This window comes from Liolophura sinensis, chromosome 13, assembly GCF_032854445.1.
Source record: "Liolophura sinensis isolate JHLJ2023 chromosome 13, CUHK_Ljap_v2, whole genome shotgun sequence".
NCBI lineage: Eukaryota > Metazoa > Mollusca > Polyplacophora > Chitonida > Chitonidae > Liolophura > Liolophura sinensis.
The window spans coordinates 9,141,599-9,165,795 of record NC_088307.1 but is presented as its reverse complement, the minus strand read 5'-3'; the positions used below and the strand labels follow the sequence as shown (position 1 = coordinate 9,165,795).

General features: G+C 42.2%; 1 protein-coding gene across 1 annotated transcript; it reads right to left on the bottom strand.

Moving 5' to 3' along the window:
* LOC135480586 (uncharacterized) lies at positions 1-24,014 on the bottom strand. Its single transcript, XM_064760458.1, has 5 exons — positions 23,890-24,014; positions 10,197-10,334; positions 7,996-8,153; positions 5,571-5,670; positions 1-1,923 (listed from the first exon to the last, which is right to left on the bottom strand). The coding sequence occupies exons 1-5, from the start codon at positions 23,912-23,914 to the stop codon at positions 1,208-1,210; spliced, it is 1,137 nt and encodes a 378-aa protein (XP_064616528.1). The 5' UTR covers positions 23,915-24,014; the 3' UTR covers positions 1-1,207.
* Between the last annotated feature and the right edge of the window lie 183 nt (positions 24,015-24,197).

Sequence of the window (24,197 nt, the reverse complement as noted above, 5' to 3'; positions counted from 1 at the left end):
AAAACAGGGTACTTGCTGAATTGCTTTAAGTCGCTGACTTTGGCTATTCCGACAAACACGGTGTAAGCTTATAGTCTTACATCATGTTGTAAGCTCAACGGGCAAGTTGTGGTTAAAGCACACTAAACACGATTGGTGACGGACCAACAATACAAGGTGTAAACCTATAGTCCTCTCCGGTACGAGCAGGGTGTAATTAGAGCACACTTAACACGATTGGCGACGGACCAACAATACAAGGTGTCAACCTATTGTCCTCTCCGGTACGAGCAAGGTGTAATTAGAGCACACTTAACACGATTGGCGACGGACCGACAATACAAGGTGTAAACTTATAGTCCTCTCCGGTACGCGCAAGTTGTAATTACAGTACACGATCACACGTAGTTTACCGTAAGGTACAACAAAACGGATTATTTCTCGGTACGATATACAGTTGACATGATGGTCAACATAAACATGGTAGACACTGCCCTTAACCTTCGTGGCATAGCTATTACATTGGGGGAATCCCATTCAAATAAACAAATAAACATATTACATCTTCGCATGCACTATTTTTACATCTCAATGGCACAAATATCGGTAAACTAACGACATGAATAAAACATCTTTATTTCAAGTCGGAAATAGAGGAAATATATACATTAGTTGTCACCGACATAACCAAGTCGTGGGAATACATAAATACTATATACCGTACTATATACGGTATATATAAATACTATATATCAAAAGTGACAAAACGTATACAGCAGATAAATTCTAACTTTACAGATAATGATTTAAAAAACATGCAAAAATGAGCAACCTCGAAGGACAATTCTTGACAAGACTGAAAAGATTTACACATGGGTATAAAAAGCACAAATAAGTATTTTAATTTTAAGTGTTATTAAAATCGTCATATATACATTCTCCAAATTCTCCGTTAAAAATCCAACAGATTGTTAAAACGCTTTAACCCATTAAGCTGCTCCGCTGCTGCTTAAATATGTGAAATATGCATATAAAATAGAATTTGATTTTATACATATCAGGTTCATAACGCGAATTGTGACGAGATTTAATTCAGTCTACATTAATGTGTGTCTAATTATACTGCAGATGTCTTGCAATTTGCTTCCAAATGAGTACAGATTAATGTTGAAAATTTCAGTTCATATTTCACTTATACAGCGATTGCCAGCATTTCGGTAAGAGGCAACTAGGCTGAGCCCTGGGGAAACCCACGACCACCTGCACCTTCCCACATACCCTCCGACCGTAATGTTGCCTCTATTTCTCTTCTCATTGGCTCTGGGCTGAATTTGGCTCCTAACGGTTTTCCCAAAATCAGTTGTCTTGCATAAAAACAAACATACACCCCACAACTGGTGGGATCCCCTTGCATACTACGGTCAGGAGGGTTTAATATCGTATTGAAATTGGTCCATCCCAGCAGAGACCTAACTTTACCCAGAGCTTCCCATTCCTCTGGCTGAACCTTGGTTTGGTTTTCGCCCCCAGATGGCGGCACAGGATCAATGTAGATTAATCCTTTCCTCTCGACATCTGCTGCAATTAACGCCCAGTGCTTGTTTCTATTCCAGGGCACCAGTATCCAGCATACTTCAGACAAAATGTTCTGTTCTTCCGTGACGTTGCTCTTTAAGTCCTCTGACGTGATAACCTGCACAGTTGTGTTCCCCTTCTCTTTGAGACACTTGAAGTAACCAATCATGATGCCCTCAGAGAGACTGCCTCTTTCGAAGTTAGGCTCAACATTTTGTAGCACTATTAAGTCACGGTCTGATAGAGTCAGCTCCAAACTTTTGAGGTCCATCGCTGTAATAGAAGTATCTTCAATTTCTAAGACGACTTCGGATACTTTTTGTCCATTCTCCAAAATTTTCCCAGAACTCTCCTGTATCGGGACGTTTTCTTCAAGAAAAGATGAAGAAAGATGGCAACGAGAAACTTGCATTAGGTAGCAAGTCACAAAAGACCTCACCTGTACAAGACAAACAACTGCTCAATTTCAGCTCAATACACATAAAGTAGTTAGACATTTACAAAGATTCTAATACAGAAAAGAGATGCGCAGGTCAAGAGTTTAATTTGTGATTAACAGTAGACAATGCCAGATATTTTCCCCCAAAATCTTTGAGCGCAAATCTAATGGAATGTTTGCTATTGTTTTATAATGGCCAAGAAATTACCTTTGATCAAATGTCTGCCTAATCTGTGCATGTCACAGTTCAACACTGATCATAAAGATCCCAAAATTTATAATGGGTCACTTTAAAACTTCTAATTCTAACTTAAAAATCATTTCAACACTATAAATAGCGCATGTATGTATGAGTCTGATATGATAATGAAAGATAATAACTTGATGTACTTCGGAAATTAAAATACAAAACTTAAATTTGATCAGCAAAAAAGGATGTTTCTCTGAAAAGCTATGGTAAAGCTCCATTAACATTTACCTTGTGACATTTCTTAACAGTTATGGATGTCAATGTATGCAATGCTTGATCTCCACAAGAGGAGACTGTAGACATTCACAAGTCGGAAATCATTCTAAACACAAGAATACTTTATTTAGTATGGCAAACAACGGTATGGTTTATTTCACAGCGAACCTTTGGCCTGGCGCCTTATCCAAAATCCATAAGCATTTACCCCGTTAGGTACAGGTCATGTGAGTAAATTTTGGTGGTAAATTTCTAGGGAATTCATGTTTACAATCTTTTCATAAAATGAGTTTTCCCCGAATGACCTCGAAAAGTAGGCAAGTTACATCAACAGGGTTTATTCCCGTAACTGTTAAGGGTGAGTGCACATGGTATCTTGTCTCTTTAAGAGATGAAGTGTATACAAGAGAATTATGGGTCCAATAATTTAAAATGATTTTAAGTACATGGATGGATGGAAGTATCATGCCGAAGAGAAATAAACAGTCACATTATACCGACATCGGGCCAGACAGTCCCGTTTCCTTGCTCTGAGTAATGAGCATCAAACAAGGCAGAACAAGTATCAAATAAGTTGAAATAAAGTCAGGAAACAGCCATGATTTTGTCGAAAACGGACGAAATCATCAAAACTCGAACTTCAGACATTGATCTGTTACTTTTCATGATGACACCAACTACCTGTACCAATTAAACTTCATTTCAATACAACAAAAAGTCTTTGAGCAAATCCGGAAAACAACATAAAAATAACCATTATTTTGTCAAAGAAATGCAAACTTGATTTGAAGTGGTAACCCATGTAGCAAGTTTAAATCCAACACACTGAACCATTTTGGAAAAAACAAAGACCAGAAAAAGTATTCATGAAAGACCGAGAGACAAGGTGTAAGCCTATAGTCCTCTCCGCTATGGACAGGGTATAATTACAGCACATTAAACACAATTTATGACGAATCCAGAGACAATGTTAAGGGCAAGGGTGGTATCTCGTCTCTTTAAGAGATAGAGTGTATACAAGAGGTTTATGGGTCCAATAATTTAAAATGATTTTAAGTAAATGAACGAATGGGAAACGTAGATCTGGTTGCAAGGCTAGCAAAGAGCTCGCCTGTAGGAGGCACCTGAACGCAAAACTTCAGCTCAATACATAAAGAACTGAAATTATGTGTCATTTGAAACATGTGTCACTTGAAAAATATGTGTCACTTAAAAATTAGGTGTCACTTGATGGTGTCTACATCTACTGTATTTATGTGAAACACAGTAAACCTTTTCTACATTTTTTTGTCTATCCGACAATTTAGCTACATCCCATCTTGCTCCTAACATACATCTTCTTGTTTGTATGAGGAAAGCACATATCCACATTGACATCAGAAACAACAGCTATAAAAACAGAATTTATATTATTCATCAACTTATCAGAGTATTATAGATTTGGCTGCAATTAAGCTACCAAAGAGGTCGCCTGGAAAAGATATATGAATACAAAACTTGAGCTCAATATATATCAAAAGTACTTTTTGAGATGCATGGATTCCCCATTCCTTTCATTACGCTGTACATGCGTACAAACTTTGAGCTCAATAGATAGAGTGTTCTCTGTAATGGGTCCTCCAGTCAACATTCCGTTATGGGACACTGGTACTCCGTAACGACATACGAAGTACACCCAAGCTTAATGCTTTTCTGCCATTAAGTTAACAGGAAACAGTCTTTATTTCCCAAATAACTATAATTTCTTTGGGCCTTTACATAACCGCTGAAACAATAACCTAAAGAGTTACTTTGCATACATCATTTAAAAGATACATGAAAATAAAGAGATATCCCACAAAATATTCGAAAAAATATTTTCATTTTGTACATGTATTTTTTCATTTCTTAATAATCCTTTACATTATGTGTATTTTCACATGGTTGGAAACATTCTGAAATATGTCATGGATGGACAAACATGTACTGAGCATGCAGGACCAACTGGGCACGTAGGACCAACTGGGCATGTAGGACCAACTGGGCACGCAGGACCAACTGGGCATGTAGGACCAATTGGGCACGTAGGACCAACTGGGCATGTAGGACCAACTGGGCATGCAGGACCAACTGGGCATATAGGACCAATTGGGCATGCAGGACCAACTGGGCACGTAGGACCAACTGGGCATGTAGGACCAACTGGGCATGCAGGACCAACTGGGCATGTAGGACCAACTGGGCACGCAGGACCAACTGGGCATGTAGGACCAACTGGGCACGCAGGACCAACTGGGCATGTAGGACCAACTGGGCATGTAGGACCAACTGGGCATGCTGGGCCAACTGGGCACGTAGGACCAACTGGGCATGCAGGACCAACTGGGCATGTAGGATCAACTGGGCATGTAGGACCAACTGGGCACGCAGGACCAACTGGGCATGTAGGACCAACTGGGCATGCTGGGCCAACTGGGTATATAGGACCAACTGAGCACGTAGGACCAACTGGGCACGCAGGACCAACTGGGCACGCAGGACCAGCTGGGCACGCAGGACCAACTGGGCATGCAGGACCAACTGGGCATATAGGACCAACTGGGCATGCAGGACCAACTGGGCATATAGGACCAACTGGGCATGCAGGACCAACTGGGCATATAGGACCAACTGGGCATGCAGGACCAATTGGGCATATAGGACCAACTAGGCATATAGGACCAACTGGGCACGCAGGACCAACTGTGCATACAGGACAAACTGGGCACGCAGGACCAACTGGGCATATAGGACCAACTGAGCATGCAGGACCAACTGGGCACGCAGGACCAACTGGGCATATAGGACCAACTGGGCATGCAGGCCCAACTTAGCGACCACTATTTGGGTTCTCTCACCCCCCCCCCCCCCCCCACCCCACTCCCACCCCCAAAAAAAGTCGTCTTGAAGGCTATCACCACTGATGTGAGCACCACAGGCTTCTTAATTTCCATGTTAACTGCAAGATCAAACTATTTTTAAGCCTTACAAAGAAAGCTGAGAAGCTTTCGTGCACTTTTATATGTTGGGCCACATCAAATAGTCTACATTAAGAATGTATCGTGCATCCTTTACTATAAGCAGTAAGCTTACCTATAGTATTCTGAAAAGATGAAATCTTCATCAGTATTGAGGCAGCTGTGTCAAGTTCAGAGACATTATCCAGAATGTAATAGATAGGGTGATCTTTCATCTGTAAAGACAAATCCCACAATATTTCCTGCTGTTGTATTAAAGCAAACAAAAAACAATGTACCAGGCCGTGTCATTCAAAGTGTCACGTAAAACTGTACCCAAAAGCATTTTCATTTTTTTTTTTTTTTTTTTAAATTTTGGATGCGTCCAAAATACACGTAAAGTAGGATGATATATGATGGCCTTTTTGGACCACATCAGAGTGATGTGACCCTCTGTAGTGTTTCAACTATTTGTCTTAGCAACATTTTGAAAAAAAGTTATTTTTTTCTAAAATCGTCTCTGATTAACTACCTTATGATAATTTTAAGTTTCAATGGAATTTCTGGCATATAAAATAATGTGAAAAACCATTTCGACAATGTGGTCTCAAATTGAGCCTACACGTGAAACTTCTTGGCAAGTTCGGGGCCTCCTTGGCTCAGTTGGTTAGCATGCCAGCACAGCGTAATGACCCAGGAGCCAGTCACCAATGCGGTTGCTGTGAGTTTAAGTCCACCTCATGCTGGCTTCCTCTCCGATCATAAGTGGACACAGACCCCCATTACAACTTCCGTTTTTCAGTAGGGACGATTGTAGTTCTGTGAATTTTAGGGTATAAAGTCTTTTTTTGCTCCCAGGCGTCCATTTTTGGTGCACAGGTGCATGCTTGGTATTAAAATGCAGGAAACTGTCTAAACTTTGAGGAGGTATGAGCTTTATTGATGAAAGTTTGAAATTCTGGGTGAGAGGACACAAGGTGTGAGGTAGTGATGAGGTAGTGATGAGGCTGCGAGTGACGTCCCCTTGGCGTTGCTAGGCACGCCTCCCAGCTGCCGGCATGGAAAGGTCCAGATTTTGAGGGTCAACCTATGTCAAGATTTTTATGGCTTCTTTCTCACAGGCTGGGCCAGGTATGCACCAAAGCTTATTGGCCACGGAATGTTTGGGACTGAGCTACAGCACTAGACGTTAACATTGTCGCTTATGGAAAATTAATGGGGGTCCGAGGCCAAGTGGGAAGGTCTGTCAGCAACATGCGGATGGTCGTGGGTTTCCCCCGGGCTCTGCCAGGTTTCCTCCCACCATAATGCTGGCCGCTGTCGTATAAGTGAAATATTCTTGTGTGCGGTGTAAAGCAAAAAACAAATCAAATCAAAATCAAATCTTGGCAAGTTCTCAATATCATTCTGTGGAGTTTCAGGAAATTGTGTCAAAAGCAACTAAACAGTTGCACTGACAAGCATTAATTTTTTTACCGTTTGCATTTTCAAACATCAATGACATGAAATATTTCATGGAAAGCAGCAAAAAACACAAACACACCTCCTTCTACATTAACACTTTCTCTTCAAGTCACAGTTTAAACCACAGTGAAAAAGGTACAGGGAGCTGTAATGATAGAAATGGTTACAGACAATGACAGAACTACGTAAGTAGAAATTCAGAGGGAACCATGACAGTAAAGCAAAACTATATCTTGTTTCATTCTGACTGTTGGAATCTGCCAATGAAATAATCCGATATGGACTCCATGTGACATTTCACTGTAACGTACACCTATGGTAAATGACCTAAAATTTTGCTCACAACAGTTGCTCATATTGTTTGATTCTCATGGTTTTAAAAGTGATGCCTCAGAAAGGTGTTATGAGATTTGTTACTTTGTGTTGTTGAAAGGCAGCATGAAATCATACTGGACAAAAGTAAGTTTCAGCACCAAAAGTTCAGCATACATAAAAGCACTTTTTGGGTGAAATTAAAATTGGGTTCTTTAATGTACTGTCATCAATTTATGTTTGATTTATTTATTTGGTGTTTTACATGGTACTCAAGAGTATTTCACTTTACTGTATGACGGCAGCCAGCATTCTAGTGGGAGCGAATTGGGCAGTGCTCAGGGGAAACTCAAGACCGTTCACAATGGACTGGACAGGAAGCCAGCATGAGCTGGAATTACAGCCATTGCATTGGTGAGAAACTCCGAAGTGACTGTGTCGTGCTGGCACCCTATGGAACCCATGGAGGCTTGTTTGATTTATGGTTCATATTCATTTATAAATGGCAATTTTATACCAGGCACACACAGAAACGATACTTCTGCTTTTTTCCAAGAAGTGGTCAAGCTGTTTTGAAGGTGAAAAAACACCTCTGGCATGCACAATGTTAAATATGTCCATGCATGCTAGCTATTACAAAATCGCCAACGGTTCACAAATAATTAGGCCCAATAATCTGGCCAAGGGTGGGTTTACTGGTTCATTTTAATGCTTTTAATGTAATACATTTGACTAAAAACCAACTGGGTTTATATATAGACCATTTTTGGTAGAGGTTGACTTACTCCTTTTTCCTCCAACAAGCGTCGAACTACCGATGAGGCCTGTTTTATATCCGCCCTTTGACCGCCTTGATATTTAACTTCCAATCCTCCATATCCTATAATCCAAAGGCTTAAAAATGCTACCTCCCATGAAGGTGAAAAGATAATAACACCATCCTCTGGAAAGGAAAAAAAAAAGGGTTGTCTCACATCATAAAGCCTTCATTTACTGAATTATTCCATTTCTATTTTGAGTTGTGGACTTGTGGAAATCATTACAATTTCTAAACATGGCAAAAAGCATCACTTTTACTTTTTTTATTCAGATGTACGCTGGTTTGCTATACTTATAATGAAAGCTAATGGTGGGAGAGTACAGTACAGAGGTCTTGGGAGAGGATAGTAGAGCATAATACAGGGGTCTTGGGAGAGTATAGTACAGGGGTCTTGGGAGAGTACAGTACAGGGATCTTGGGAGATGATAGTAGAGTATAGTACAGGGGTCTTGGGAGATGATAGTAGAGTATAGTACAGGGGTCTCAGAGTACAGGGGTCTTGGAAGAGCATAGTACAGGGATCTTGGGAGAGTATAGTACAGTGGACTTGAAAAAGTACAGTACATGGGTCTTGGGAGAGTATTGTACAGGGGTTTTGGGAGAGGATAGTACAGGGGTATTGGGAGAGTATAGTACATGGGTCTTGGGAGAGAATAGTACAGGGGTCTCAGAGTACAGGGATCTTGGGAGAGCATAGTACAGGGGCCTTGGGAGAGTATAGTACAGCAGTCTTGAGAGAGTATAGTACAGTGGTCTTGGGAGAGTATTACAGGGATCTTGGTAGAGTATAGTACAGGGGTTTTGGGAGAGTATGGTACAGGGGTCTTAGGAGAGTATAGTACAGGGGTCTCAGAGTACAGGGGCCTTGGGAGAGTATAGTGCAGCGGTCTTGAGAGAGTATAGTACAGTGGTCTTGGGAGAGTATTACAGGGATCTTGGTAGAGTATAGTACAGGGGTCTTGGGAGAGCATAGTACAGGGATCTTGGGAGAGGATAGTACAGCGGTCTTGAGAGAGTGTAGTACAGTGGTCTTGGGAGAGTATAGTACAGGGGCCTTGGGAGAGGATAGTACAGGGGTCTTGGGAGAGGATAGTACAGGGGTCTTGGTAGAGCATAGTAATGGGGTCTTGGGAGAGCATAGTACAGGGGTTTTGGGAGAGTACAGTACAGGGGTCTTGGGAGAGTATAGTACAGGGGTCTTGGGAGAGTATAGTACAGCGGTCTTGGGAGAGTATAGTATAGGGTTCTTGGGAGAGTATAGTACAGTGGTCTTGGGAGATTATAGTACAGGGGTCTTGGGAGAGTAGTTTTGGGAGAGGATAGTACAGGGGTCTTGGGAGAGGATAGTACAGGAGTCTTGGGAGAGTATAGTGCAGGGGTCTTGGGAGAGTATAGTACAGGGGTCTTGGGAGAGTATAGTACAAATGTATTGGAAGAGTATAGTACAGGGGTCTTGGAAGAGTATAGCACAGGGTTCTTGGGAGAGTATAGTACAGGTATCTTGGAAGAGTATAGTACTGGGGTCTTGGGACAGTATAGTACAGGTGTCTTGGGAGAGTATGGTGTCTTGGAAGAGTATAGTACCAAAAAACAATGTCCGTTTTAAGGCATACTATATATTTTGATTAACCCTTATATTTTATGTGTAATTTCCATCAAGGGTTGGATAGAAATTATGTCATCAATGAACATACTGGGAACATGGGATCATCTAAGTTAGAACCAACTATTCAAGCTCCCTCCCCAACAAAGCTATATCGCCTCCCCAACAAAGTTATAACAAAGCTATAAAAAGAAGACCAAAAACAGAAGTCTAAAATCTGAAAAAACAAAAATACAAACAAAACAAAAAATACAGAAAAACTAATACCCCCAAGTTCATACTCTGATAAGGCCATGTTAACAATGAACAATGTGTGAACCAAACTTGAAAACTGAGCCTGATTATTATTTTTCAGAAATCCTGTCCACAAGCAATACAGTACCATCACACACATTCACATACCTGTGCCCATAAAAACAGTGACAGATGCGTACACAAATCAAGATACCCCCACAGCGTTTGTAAAAAAAGACAGTTTTCTAAAAACGTGAAAACTTTAATTTACCAATAAATGTGGATAAGAGCTGAATTTCTTCTACCAAAGTTAATTAGTTTTAACTTACCTGTGATATCTACCTGGAATACCCCTTCATTGTGGTATGTCTGTATTGCATAAAAAAGGTTTTCCACTACTTTTCTGATATCATTTCCACTGTGTTGATCAAAAAAATTCTTCAGTGAATTATGGGAAAAAGGCTTGTCTGAAAAAAACAATAAACAAAATGATTTACAATCATCTCAAATTGACACACGTACCTTGGACTAAGATAACGTATATACTCAAAATGATGCCCTATCACCACATTTTATATGCATGAGTAACAAATCACATGGACAAAATACAAAGACGTAAAGGTCTGCACTTTCGCAGGAGATAAAAGATAAATGCCTGACATATGAGGCGGCACTACTTCAAGAAAATTTAATATGATGTGGTACACATGTTGCTCTACTAGAGTGTAAGCAAAGGTATTGAGTTGTGTAGAGCTTACAAAAAGCTCAATTAAACTATTGTATTAAGATGCAGAGAAAATCTAGATATGGATGATTGTGGAGGAATCTAACAACTGACACAGTGGAGGAATCTAACAACTGACAGAGTGTTGAGGATCTAACGGCTGACACTGTGGAGGAATCTAACAACTGACAGAGTGTAGAAGATCTAACAACTGACACAGTGCAGAGAATCTAACAACTGACACTGTGGAGGAGTCTAACGACTGACGCTGTGGAGGAATCTAACGACTGACGCTGTGGGGGAATCTAACAACTGACACAGTGGAGGAATCTAACAACTGACACAGTGTTGAGGATCTAATGACTGACACTGTGGAGGAATCTAACAACTGACACAGTGGAGGAATCTAACAACTGACACTGTGGAGGAATCTAAAAACTGACACTGTGGAGGAATCTAACAACTGACACTGTGGAGGAATCTAAGTACTGACACTGTGGAGGAATCTAACAACTGACACTGTGGAGGAGTCTAACAACTGACACTGTGGAGGAATCTAAAAACTGACACTGTGGGGGAATCTAACAACTGACTCTGTGGAGGAATCTAACAACTGACACTGTGGAGTAATCTAACAACTGACACTGTGGAGGAATCTAACAACTGACACAGTGTAGAGAATCTAACGCATGACATGGTGGAGGAATCTAACAACTGACGCTGTGGAGGAATTTAACAAGTGACACAGTGTGGAGGATCTAACAACTGACACAGTGTAGAGAATCTAACAACTGACACTGTGGAGGAATCTAACAACTGACACAGTGTAGAGAATCTAACAACTGACACTGTGGAGGAATCTAACAAGTGACACAGTGGAGGAGTCTAACAACTGACAGAGTGTTGAGGATCTAACAACTGACACAGTGTAGAGAATCTAACAACTGACCCTGTGGAGGAGTGTAACAACTGACACTGTGGAGGAATCTAACAGCTGACGCTGTGGAGGAATCTAAAAACTGACTCTGTGGAGGAATCTAACAACTGAAACTTTGGAGTAATCTAACAACTGACACCGTAGAGGAATCTAACAAGTGACTCTGTGGAGGAATCTAAAAACTGACACTGTGGAGGAATCTAAAAACTGACACTGTGAAGGAATCTAAACATTGACACTGTGTTGACGATCTAACAACTGACACAGTGGAGGAATCTAACAACTGCCAATGTGGAGGAATCTAACAACTGACACTGTGGAGTAATCTTACAACTGACACTGTGGATGAATCTAACAACTGACTCTGTGGAGTAATCTAACAACTGACACTGAGGAGGAATCTAACAACTGACACTGTGGAGTAATCTAACAACTGACACTGTGGAAGAATCTAACAACTGACACTGTGGAGGAATCTAACAACTGACACTGTGGAGGAATCTAACAAGTGACACTGTGGAGTAATCTTACAACTGACACTGTGGAGGAATCTAACAACTGACACTGTGGAGTAATCTAACAACTGACACTGTGGAGGAATCTAACAACTGACACTGTGGAGTAATCTAACAACTGACACTGAGGAGGAATCTAACAACTGACACTGTGGAGTAATCTAACAACTGACACTGTGGAAGAATCTAACAACTGACACTGTGGAGGATTCTAACAACTGACACTGTGTTGAGGATCTAACAACTGACACAGTGTTGAGAATCTAACGACTGGCTCTGTGGAGGAATCTAACAACTGACACAGTGGAGGAATCTAACAACTGCCAATGTGGAGGAATCTAACAACTGCCACTGTGGAGGAATCTAACAACTGCCACTGTGGAGGAATCTAACAAGTGACACTGTGGAGTAATCTTACAACTGACACTGTGGAGGAATCTAACAAGTGACACTGTGGAGTAATCTAACAACTGACACTGTGCAGGAATCTAACAACCGCCACTGTGGAGGAATCTAACACCTGCCACTGTGGAGGAATCTAACAACTGACACTGTGGAGGAATCTAACGACTGACTCTGTGGAGGAATCTAACAACTGACATAGTGTTGAGGATCTAACAACTGACACTGTGGAGGAATCTAACAACTGCCACTGTGGAGGAATCTAACAAGTGACACTGTGGAGTAATCTAACAACTGACACTGTGGAGGAATCTAACAAGTGACACTGTGGAGTAATCTAACAAATGACACTGTGTGGGAATCTAACAACTGCCACTGTGGAGGAGTCTAACAACTGACTTTGTGGAGGAATCTAACAACTGCCACTGTGGAGGAATCTAACAACTGCCACTGTGGAGGAATCTAACAACTGACACTGTAGAGGAATCTAACAAGTGACACAGTGGAGGAGTCTAACGACTGACACTGTGGAGGAATGTTACAACTGACACTGTGGAGGAGTCTAACGACTGACACTGTGAGGGAATCTAAAAACTGACACTGTGGAGGAATCTTACAACTGACACTGTGGAGGAATCTAACAACTGACACTGAGGAGGAATCTTACAACTGACACTGTGGAGGAATCTAACAACTGACACTGTGGAGGAATCTAACAACTGACACTGTGGAGGAATCTTACAACTGACACTGTGGAGGAATCTAACAACTGCCACTGTGGAGGAATCTAACAAGTGACACTGTGGAGGATTCTAACAACTGCCACTATGGAGGAATCTAACGACTGACACTGTGGAGTAATCTTACAAGTGACACTGTGGAGGAATCTAACAACTGACACTGTGGAGTAATCTTACAACTGACACTGTGGAGGAATCTTACAAGTGACACTGTGAAGTAATCTTACAACTGACACTGTGGAGGAATCTAACAAGTGACACTGTGGAGGAATCTAACAACTGACACAGTGTTGAGGATCTAACGACTGATACTGTGGAGTAATCTTACAACTGACACTGTGGAGGAATCTAACAAGTGACACTATGGAGGAATCTAACAACTGACACTGTGTTGACGATCTAACAACTGACACAGTGTTGAGAATCTAACGACTGACTCTGTGGAGGAATCTAACAAGTGACATAGTGTTGAGGTTCTAACAACTGACACTGTGGAGGAATCTAACAAGTGCCAATGTGGAGGAATCTAACAAGTGACACTGTGGGGGAATCTAACAACTGCCACTGTGGAGGAATCTAACAACTGCCACTGTGGAGTAATCTTACAACTGACACTGTGGAGTAATCTAACAAGTGACACTGTGGAGGAATCTAACAACTGCCACTGTGGAGGAATCTAACAACTGACTTTGTGGAGGAATCTAACAACTGCCACTGTGGAGGAATCTAACAACTGCCACTGTGGAGGAATCTAACAACTGACACTGTGGAGGAATCTAACGACTGACTCTGTGGAGGAATCTAACAACTGACATAGTGTTGAGGATCTAACAACTGACACTGTGGAGGAATCTAACAACTGCCAATGTGGAGGAATCTAACAAGTGACACTGTGGAGGAATCTAACAACTGCCACTGTGGAGGAATCTAACAAGTGACACTGTGGAGTAATCTTACAACTGACACTGTGGAGGAATCTAACAAGTGACACTGTGGAGTAATCTAACAAATGGCACTGTGGAGGAATCTAACAACTGCCACTGTGGAGGAATCTAACAACTGACTCTGTGGAGGAATCTAACAACTGCCACTGTGGAGGAATCTAACAACTGCCACTGTGGAGGAATCTAACAACTGACACTGTGGAGGAATCTAACAAGTGACACAGTGGAGGAGTCTAACGACTGACACTGTGGAGGAATGTTACAACTGACACTGTGGAGGAGTCTAACGACTGACACTGTGGGGGAATCTAAAAACTGACACTGTGGAGGAATCTTACAACTGACACTGTGGAGGAATCTAACAACTGACACTGAGGAGGAATCTAACAACTGACACTGTGGAGGAATCTAACACCTGACTTTGTGGAGGAATCTAACAACTGTCACTGTGGAGGAATCTAACAACTGCCACTGTGGAGGAATCTAACAACTGACACTGTGGAGGAATCTAACAACTGACACTGTGGAGGAATTTAACAAGTGACACTGTGGAGTAATCTTACAACTGACACTGTGGGGGAATCTAACAAGTGACACTGTGGAGTAATCTAACAAGTGCCAATGTGGAGGAATCTAACAACTGACACTGTGGAGGAATCTAACACCTGACTTTGTGGAGGAATCTAACAACTGCCACTGTGGAGGAATCTAACAACTGACACTGTGGAGGAATCTAACAACTGACACTGTGGAGTAATCTAACAACTGACACTGTGGAGGAATCTAACAACTGACACTGTGGAGGAATCTAACAACTAACACCGTGGAAGAATCTAACAACTGACACTGTGGAGGAATCTAACAACTGACACTGTGGAGGAATCTAACACCTGCCACTGTGGAGGAATCTAACAACTGACACTGTGGAGGAATCTAACGACTGACTCTGTGGAGGAATCTAACAACTGACATAGTGTTGAGGATCTAACAACTGACACTGTGGAGGAATCTAACAACTGCCAATGTGGAGGAATCTAACAAGTGACACTGTGGAGTAATCTAACAACTGACACTGTGGAGGAATCTAACAAGTGACACTGTGGAGTAATCTAACAAATGACACTGTGGAGGAATCTAACAACTGCCACTGTGGAGGAGTCTAACAACTAACTTTGTGGAGGAATCTAACAACTGCCACTGTGGAGGAATCTAACAACTGCCACTGTGGAGGAATCTAACAACTGACACTGTGGAGGAATCTAACAAGTGACACAGTGGAGGAGTCTAACGACTGACACTGTGGAGGAATGTTACAACTGACACTGTGGAGGAGTCTAACGACTGACACTGTGAGGGAATCTAAAAACTGACACTGTGGAGGAATCTTACAACTGACACTGTGGAGGAATCTAACAACTGACACTGAGGAGGAATCTTACAACTGACACTGTGGAGGAATCTAACAAGTGACACTGTGGAGTAATCTAACAAATGACACTGTGGAGGAATCTAACAACTGCCACTGTGGAGGAGTCTAACAACTGACTTTGTGGAGGAATCTAACAACTGCCACTGTGGAGGAATCTAACAACTGCCACTGTGGAGTAATCTAACAACTGACACTGTGGAGGAATCTAACAAGTGACACAGTGGAGGAGTCTAACGACTGACACTGTGGAGGAATGTTACAACTGACACTGTGGAGGAGTCTAACGCCTGACACTGTGAGGGAATCTAAAAACTGCCACTGTGGAGGAATCTAACGACTGACACTGTGGAGTAATCTTACAACTGACACTGTGGAGGAATCTAACAACTGACACTGTGGAGTAATCTTACAACTGACACTGTGGAGGAATCTTACAAGTGACACTGTGAAGTAATCTTACAACTGACACTGTGGAGGAATCTAACAAGTGACACTGTGGAGGAATCTAACAACTGACACAGTGTTGAGGATCTAACGACTGATACTGTGGAGTAATCTTACAACTGACACTGTGGAGGAATCTAACAAGTGACACTATGGAGGAATCTAACAACTGACACTGTGTTGACGATCTAACAACTGACACAGTGTTGAGAATCTAACGACTGACTCTGTGGAGGAATCTAACAAGTGACATAGTGTTGAGGTTCTAACAACTGACACTGTGGAGGAATCTAACAAGTGCCAATGTGGAGGAATCTAACAAGTGACACTGTGGAGGAATCTAACAACTGCCACTGTGGAGGAATCTAACAACTGCCACTGTGGAGTAATCTTACAACTGACACTGTGGAGGAATCTAACAACTGACACTGTGGAGTAATCTAACAAGTGACACTGTGGAGGAATCTAACAACTGCCACTGTGGGGGAATCTAACAACTGACTTTGTGGAGGAATCTAACAACTGCCACTGTGGAGGAATCTAACAACTGCCACTGTGGAGGAAGCTAACAACTGACACTGTGGAGGAATCTAACGACTGACTCTGTGGAGGAATCTAACAACTGACATAGTGTTGAGGATCTAACAACTGACTCTGTGGAGGAATCTAACAACTGACATAGTGTTGAGGATCTAACAACTGACACTGTGGAGGAATCTAACAACTGCCAATGTGGAGGAATCTAACAAGTGACACTGTGGAGGAATCTAACAACTGCCACTGTGGAGGAATCTAACAAGTGACACTGTGGAGTAATCTTACAACTGACACTGTGGAGGAATCTAACAAGTGACACTGTGGAGTAATCTAACAAATGGCACTGTGGAGGAATCTAACAACTGCCACTGTGGAGGAATCTAACAACTGACTCTGTGGAGGAATCTAACAACTGCCACTGTGGAGGAATCTAACAACTGCCACTGTGGAGGAATCTAACAACTGATACTGTGGAGGAATCTAACAAGTGACACAGTGGAGGAGTCTAACGACTGACACTGTGGAGGAATGTTACAACTGACACTGTGGAGGAGTCTAACGACTGACACTGTGGGGGAATCTAAAAACTGACACTGTGGAGGAATCTTACAACTGACACTATGGAGGAATCTAACAACTGACACTGAGGAGGAATCTAACAACTGACACTATGGAGGAATCTAACACCTGACTTTGTGGAGGAATCTAACAACTGTCACTGTGGAGGAATCTAACAACTGCCACTGTGGAGGAATCTAACAACTGACACTGTGGAGGAATCTAACAACTGACACTGTGGAGGAATTTAACAAGTGACACTGTGGAGTAATCTTACAACTGACACTGTGGGGGAATCTAACAAGTGACACTGTGGAGTAATCTAACAAGTGCCAATGTGGAGGAATCTAAGAACTGACACTGTGGAGGAATCTAACACCTGACTTTGTGGAGGAATCTAACAACTGCCACTGTGGAGGAATCTAACAACTGACACTGTGGAGGAATCTAACAACTGACACTGTGGAGTAATCTAACAACTGACACTGAGGAGGAATCTAACAACTGACACTGTGGAGGAATCTAACAACTGACACTGTGGAAGAATCTAACAACTGACACTGTGGAGGAATCTAACAACTGACACTGTGTTGAGGTTCGAACAACTGACACAGTGTTGAGAATCTAACGACTGACACTGTGGAGGAATCTAACAAGTGACATAGTGTTGAGGTTCTAACAACTGACACCGTGGAGGAATCTAACAAGTGCCAATGTGGAGGAATCTAACAAGTGACACTGTGGAGGAATCTAACAACTGCCACTGTGGAGGAATCTAACAACTGCCACTGTGGAGTAATCTTACAACTGACACTGTGGAGGAATCTAACAACTGACACTGTGGAGTAATCTAACAAGTGACACTGTGGAGGAATCTAACAACTGCCACTGTGGAGGAATCTAACACCTGACTTTGTGGAGGAATCTAACAACTGCCACTGTGGAGGAATCTAACAACTGCCACTGTGGAGGAATCTAACAACTGACACTGTGGAGGAATCTAACGACTGACTCTGTGGAGAAATCTAACAACTGACATAGTGTTGAGGATCTAACAACTGACACTGTGGAGGAATCTAACAACTGCCAATGTGGAGGAATCTAACAAGTGACACTGTGGAGGAATCTAACAACTGCCACTGTGGAGGAATCTAACAAGTGACACTGTGGAGTAATCTTACAACTGACACTGTGGAGGAATCTAACAAGTGACACTGTGGAGTAATCTAACAAATGACACTGTGGAGGAATCTAACAACTGCCACTGTGGAGGAATCTAAAAACTGACTTTGTGGAGGAATCTAACAACTGCCACTGTGGAGGAATCTAACAACTGCCACTGTGGAGGAATCTAACAAGTGACACTGTGGAGGAATCTAACAACTGCCACTGTGGAGGAATCTAACAACTGCCACTGTGGAGTAATCTTACAACTGACACTGTGGAGGAATCTAACAACTGACACTGTGAGTAATCTAACAAGTGACACTGTGGAGGAATCTAACAACTGCCACTGTGGAGGAATCTAACACCTGACTTTGTGGAGGAATCTAACAACTGCCACTGTGAAGGAATCTAACAACTGCCACTGTGGAGGAATCTAACAACTGACACTGTGGAGGAATCTAACGACTGACTCTGTGGAGAAATCTAACAACTGACATAGTGTTGAGGATCTAACAACTGACACTGTGGAGGAATCTAACAACTGCCAATGTGGAGGAATCTAACAAGTGACACTGTGGAGGAATCTAACAACTGACACTGTGGAGGAATCTAACAACTGACACTGTGGAGTAATCTTACAACTGACACTGTGGAGGAATCTAACAAGTGACACTGTGGAGTAATCTAACAAATGACACTGTGGAGGAATCTAACAACTGCCACTGTGGAGGAATCTAACAACTGACTTTGTGGAGGAATCTAACAACTGCCACTGTGGAGGAATCTAACAACTGCCACTGTGGAGGAATCTAACAACTGACACTGTGGAGGAATCTAACAACTGACACAGTGGAGGAGTCTAACGACTGACACTGTGGTGGAATGTTACAACTGACACTGTGGAGGAGTCTAACGACTGACACTGTGGGGGAATCTAAAAACTGACACTGTGGAGGAATCTAACAACTGACACTGTGGAGGAATCTAACAACTGCCACTGTGGAGGAATCTAACAACTGACACTGTGGAGGAATCTAACAAGTGACACTGTGGAGTAATCTTACAACTGACACTGTGGGGGAATCTAACAAGTGACACTGTGGAGTAATCCAACAAGTGACACTGTGGAGGAATCTAACAACTGACACTGTGGAGGAATCTAACACCTGACTTTGTGGAGGAATCTAACAACTGCCACTGTGGAGGAATCTAACAACTGACACTGTGGAGGAATCTAACAACTGACACTGTGGAGTAATCTAACAACTGACACTGAGGAGGAATCTAACAACTGACACTGTGGAGGAATCTAACAACTGACACTGTGGAAGAATCTAACAACTGACACTGTGGAGGAATCTAACAACTGACACTGTGTTGAGGATCGAACAACTTACACAGTGTTGAGAATCTAACGACTGACTCTGTGGAGGAATCTAGCAACTGACATAGTGTTGAGGATCTAAGAACTGACACTGTGGAGGAATCTAACAACTGACACTGTGGAGGAATCTAACAACTGCCACTGTGGAGGAATCTAATGACTGACACTGTGGAGTAATCTTACAACTGACACTGTGGAGGAATCTAACAACTGACACAGTGGAGTAATCTTACAACTGACATTGTGGAGGAATCTTACAAGTGACACTGTGAAGTAATCTTACAACTGACACTGTGGAGGAATCTAACAAGTGACACTGTGGAGGAATCTAACGACTGACACTGTGGAGTAATCTTACAACTGACACTGTGGAGGAATCTAACAAGTGACACTGTGGAGGAATCTAACAACTGACTCTGCGCAGGAATCTAACGACTGACACTGTGGAGGAATCTAACAACTGACTCTGTGGAGGAATTTAACAACTGACACAGTGTGGAGGATCTATCAACTGACACAGTGGAGGAATCTAACAACTGACATAGTGTTGAGAATCTAACAACCGACACAGTGGAGGAGTCTAAGAACTGCCACTATGGAGGAATCTAACAACTGACACTGTGGAGTAATCTAACAACTGCCACTGTGGAGGAATCTAACAACTGACACTGTGGAGTAATCTTACAACTGACATTGTGGAGGAATCTAACAATTGGCATTGTGGAGGAATCTAACAAGTGACACTGTGGAGGAATCTAACAACTGCCACTGTGGAGGAATCTAACGACTGACACTGTGGAGTAATCTTACAACTGACACTGTGGGGGAATCTAACAACTGACACTGTGGAGTAATCTTACAACTGACATTGTGGAGGAATCTTACAAGTGACACTGTGAAGTAATCTTACAACTGACACTGTGGAGGAATCTAACAAGTGACACTGTGGAGGAATCTAACGACTGACACTGTGGAGTAATCTTACAACTGACACTGTGGAGGAATCTAACAAGTGACACTGTGGAGGAATCTAACAACTGACTCTGCGGAGGAATCTAACGACTGACGCTGTGGAGGAATCTAACAACTGACACTGTGGAGGAATTTAACAACTGACACAGTGTGGAGGATCTATCAACTGACACAGTGGAGGAATCTAACAAGTGACATAGTGTTGAGGATCTAACAACCGACACAGTGGAGGAGACTAAGAACTGCCACTATGGAGGAATCTAACAACTGACACTGTGGAGTAATCTAACAACTGCCACTGTGGAGGAATCTAACAAGTGACACTGTGGAGTAATCTGACAACTGACACTGTGGAGGAATCTAACAATTGACATTGTGGAGGAATCTAACAACTGACTCTGCGGAGGAATCTAACGACTAACGCTGTGGAGGAATCTAACAACTGACACAGTGGAGGAATTTATAAACTGACCCTTTGGAGGAATCTGACAACTGACTCTGCGGAGGAATCTAATAACTGACAGAGTGTAGAAGATCTAACAACTGACACAGTGTAGAGAATCTAACAACTGACACTGTGGAGTAATCTAACAACTGCCACTGTGGAGGAATCTAACAACTGACACTGTGGACTAATCTAACAAGTGACACTGTGGAGGAATGTAACATGTGACACTGTGGAGTAATCTTACAACTGACACTGTGGAGGAATCTAACAAGTGACACTGTGGAGTAATCTAACAAGTGACACTGTGGAGGAATCTAACAACTGCCACTGTAGAGGAATCTAACAACTGCCACTGTGGAGGAATCTAACAACTGCCACTGTGGAGGAATCTAACAACTCCCACTGTGGAGGAATCTAACAACTGACACAGTGTTGAGGATCTAACGACTGACACTGTGGAGTAATCTTACAACTGACACTGTGGAGGAATGTAACAAGTGACACTGTGGAGGAATCTAACAACTGACTCTGCGGAGGAATCTAACAACTGACACTGTGGAGGAATCTAACAACTGTCTCTGCGGAGGAATCTAACAACTGACACTGAGGAGGAATCTAACAACTGACACAGTGGAGGAATTTATAAACTGACCCTTTGGAGGAATCTGACAACTGACTCTGCGGAGGAATCTAATAACTGACAGAGTGTAGAAGATCTAACAACTGACACAGTGTAGAGAATCTAACAACTGACACTGTGGAGGAATCTAACAACTGACACTGTGGACTAATCTAACAAGTGACACTGTGGAGGAATGTAACATGTGACACTGTGGAGTAATCTTACAACTGACACTGTGGAGGAATCTAATAAGTGACACTGTGGAGTAATCTAACAAGTGACACTGTGGAGGAATCTAACAACTGCCACTGTAGAGGAATCTAACAACTGACTTTGTGGAGGAATCTAACAACTGCCACTGTGGAGGAATCTAACAACTCCCACTGTGGAGGAATCTAACAACTGACACAGTGTTGAGGATCTAACGACTGACACTGTGGAGTAATCTTACAACTGACACTGTGGAGGAATGTAACAAGTGACACTGTGGAGGAATCTAACAACTGACTCTGCGGAGGAATCTAACAACTGATTCTGTGGAGGAATCTAACAACTGTCTCTGCGGAGGAATTTAACAACTGACACAGTGTGGAGGATCTATCAACTGACACAGTGGAGGAATCTAACAACTGACATAGTGTTGAGGATTTAACAACCGACACAGTGGAGGAATCAAACAGGGGAGGAATCTAACAACTGCCACTGTAGAGGAATCTAACAACTGACTTTGTGGAGGAATCTAACAACTGCCACTGTGGAGGAATCTAACAACTGCCACTGTAGAGGAATCTAACAACTGACACAGTGTTGAGGATCTAACGACTGACACAGTGGAGTAATCTTACAACTGACACTGTGGAGGAGTCTAACAACTGACACTGTGGAGTAATCTAACAACTGACACTGTGGAGGAATCTAACAACTGACTCTGCGGAGGAATTTAACAACTGACACAGTGTGGAGGATCTATCAACTGACACTGTGGAGGAATCTAACAACTGACATAGTGTTGAGGATTTAACAACCGACATAGTGGAGGAATCAAACAGGGGAGGAATTTAACAACTGACACAGTGTTGAGGATGTAACGACTGACACTGTGGAGGAATCCAACAACCGACACTGTGGACAACTGACAGAGTGTAGAAGATCTAACAACTGACATAGTGTATATAATCTAACAACTGACACTGTGGAGTAATCTAACAACTGCCACTGTGGAGGAATCTAACAAGTGACACTGTGGAGTAATCTAACAAGTGACACTGTGGAGAAATCTAACAACTGACACTGTGGAGGAATCTAACAACTGACACTGTGGAGGAATCTAACAACTGACTCTGCAGAGTAATGAAACAACTGACACAGTGTTGAGGATCTAACAACTGACACTGTGGAGGAATCTAACAACTGACACAATATGAAGGACCTACTAACTAAAACATCAGAAATGACTACCCACCCATTCTCATAATACGGACACCATTATTAGTCTTTGGGATGACTACCCATCCGGTCACATATTACGGAAACCATTATTACAGTCTTTGGTATGACTACCCATCCAGTCACATATTACGGACACCATTATTATAGTCTTTGGTATGACTACCCATCCAGTCACATATTACGGACACCATTATTACAATCTTTGGTATGACTACCCATCCAGTCTCATATTACGGACACCATTATTACAGTCTTTGGCATGACTACCCATCCAGTCACATAATATGGACACCATTATTACAGCCTTTGGTATGACTACCCACCCAGTCACATAATATGGACACCATTATTAGTCTTTGGTATGACTACCCACCCAGTCACATAATATGGTCACCATTATTACAGTCTTTGGTATGACTACCCACCCAGTCACATAATATGGTCACCATTATTACAGTCTTTGGTATGACCGGACTTAGATTTTCATTGGACAGCCTGCTGACCATCATATATCGCAAGGACACAAAAGGATTGTCCGCTTTCACTGCCTGGATGCAGCTCGTGCTGGCTTCACCACTGGCCATACATGGGAAGGTATTGCAGCAACCTGCAGTTAATCGTGGGTTTCCCTCGGGTTTCCTCCAACGATAAAGCTGGATGCCGTGGTGTAAGTGAAATACCCTTGAGTATGGCATAACATTCGAATAAAATAACTACACAAATAAATAAATAAATAAATAAAATTCTTACCTGGAATTTTGAGTAACATCAACATTTCTTTTTCCTTTATCTGGAATCCCCAAATCCTGGATTTAATGGGGCCTCCCCTGAGCAGCAGATATATCTCCGGCAAACATGTGTATAAGTCTGTTGTAGGTAACTGTACAAAATGAAGTTCAGAAATGATCTGACTGATTGCTGTTTTAAGGATAAATGAAAGGTTCAGTTTTTATTTCTTAAAGTGCAGTTTAGGATGTGGCCTAACATATAATAAAAAATACAAAAAAAAAACTTTTTTTACAAGACTGCGAAAACTGCCACCTGACATGCCTAAGAGC

What these genes read in the sequence shown, in the direction of transcription:
- LOC135480586 (XM_064760458.1), bottom strand. Translation starts at nt 23,914, where the DNA reads ATGTTGATGTTACTCAAAATTCCAG. An exon ending in ATTCCAGGTAGATATCACAG is followed by an intron (nt 8,154 to 10,196) that starts GTAAGTTAAAAC and finishes TTTCCTTTCCAG; the next exon opens with AGGATGGTGTTATTATCTTT. An exon ending in GCTTGTTGGAGGAAAAAGGA is followed by an intron (nt 5,671 to 7,995) that starts GTAAGTCAACCT and finishes TTGTCTTTACAG; the next exon opens with ATGAAAGATCACCCTATCTA.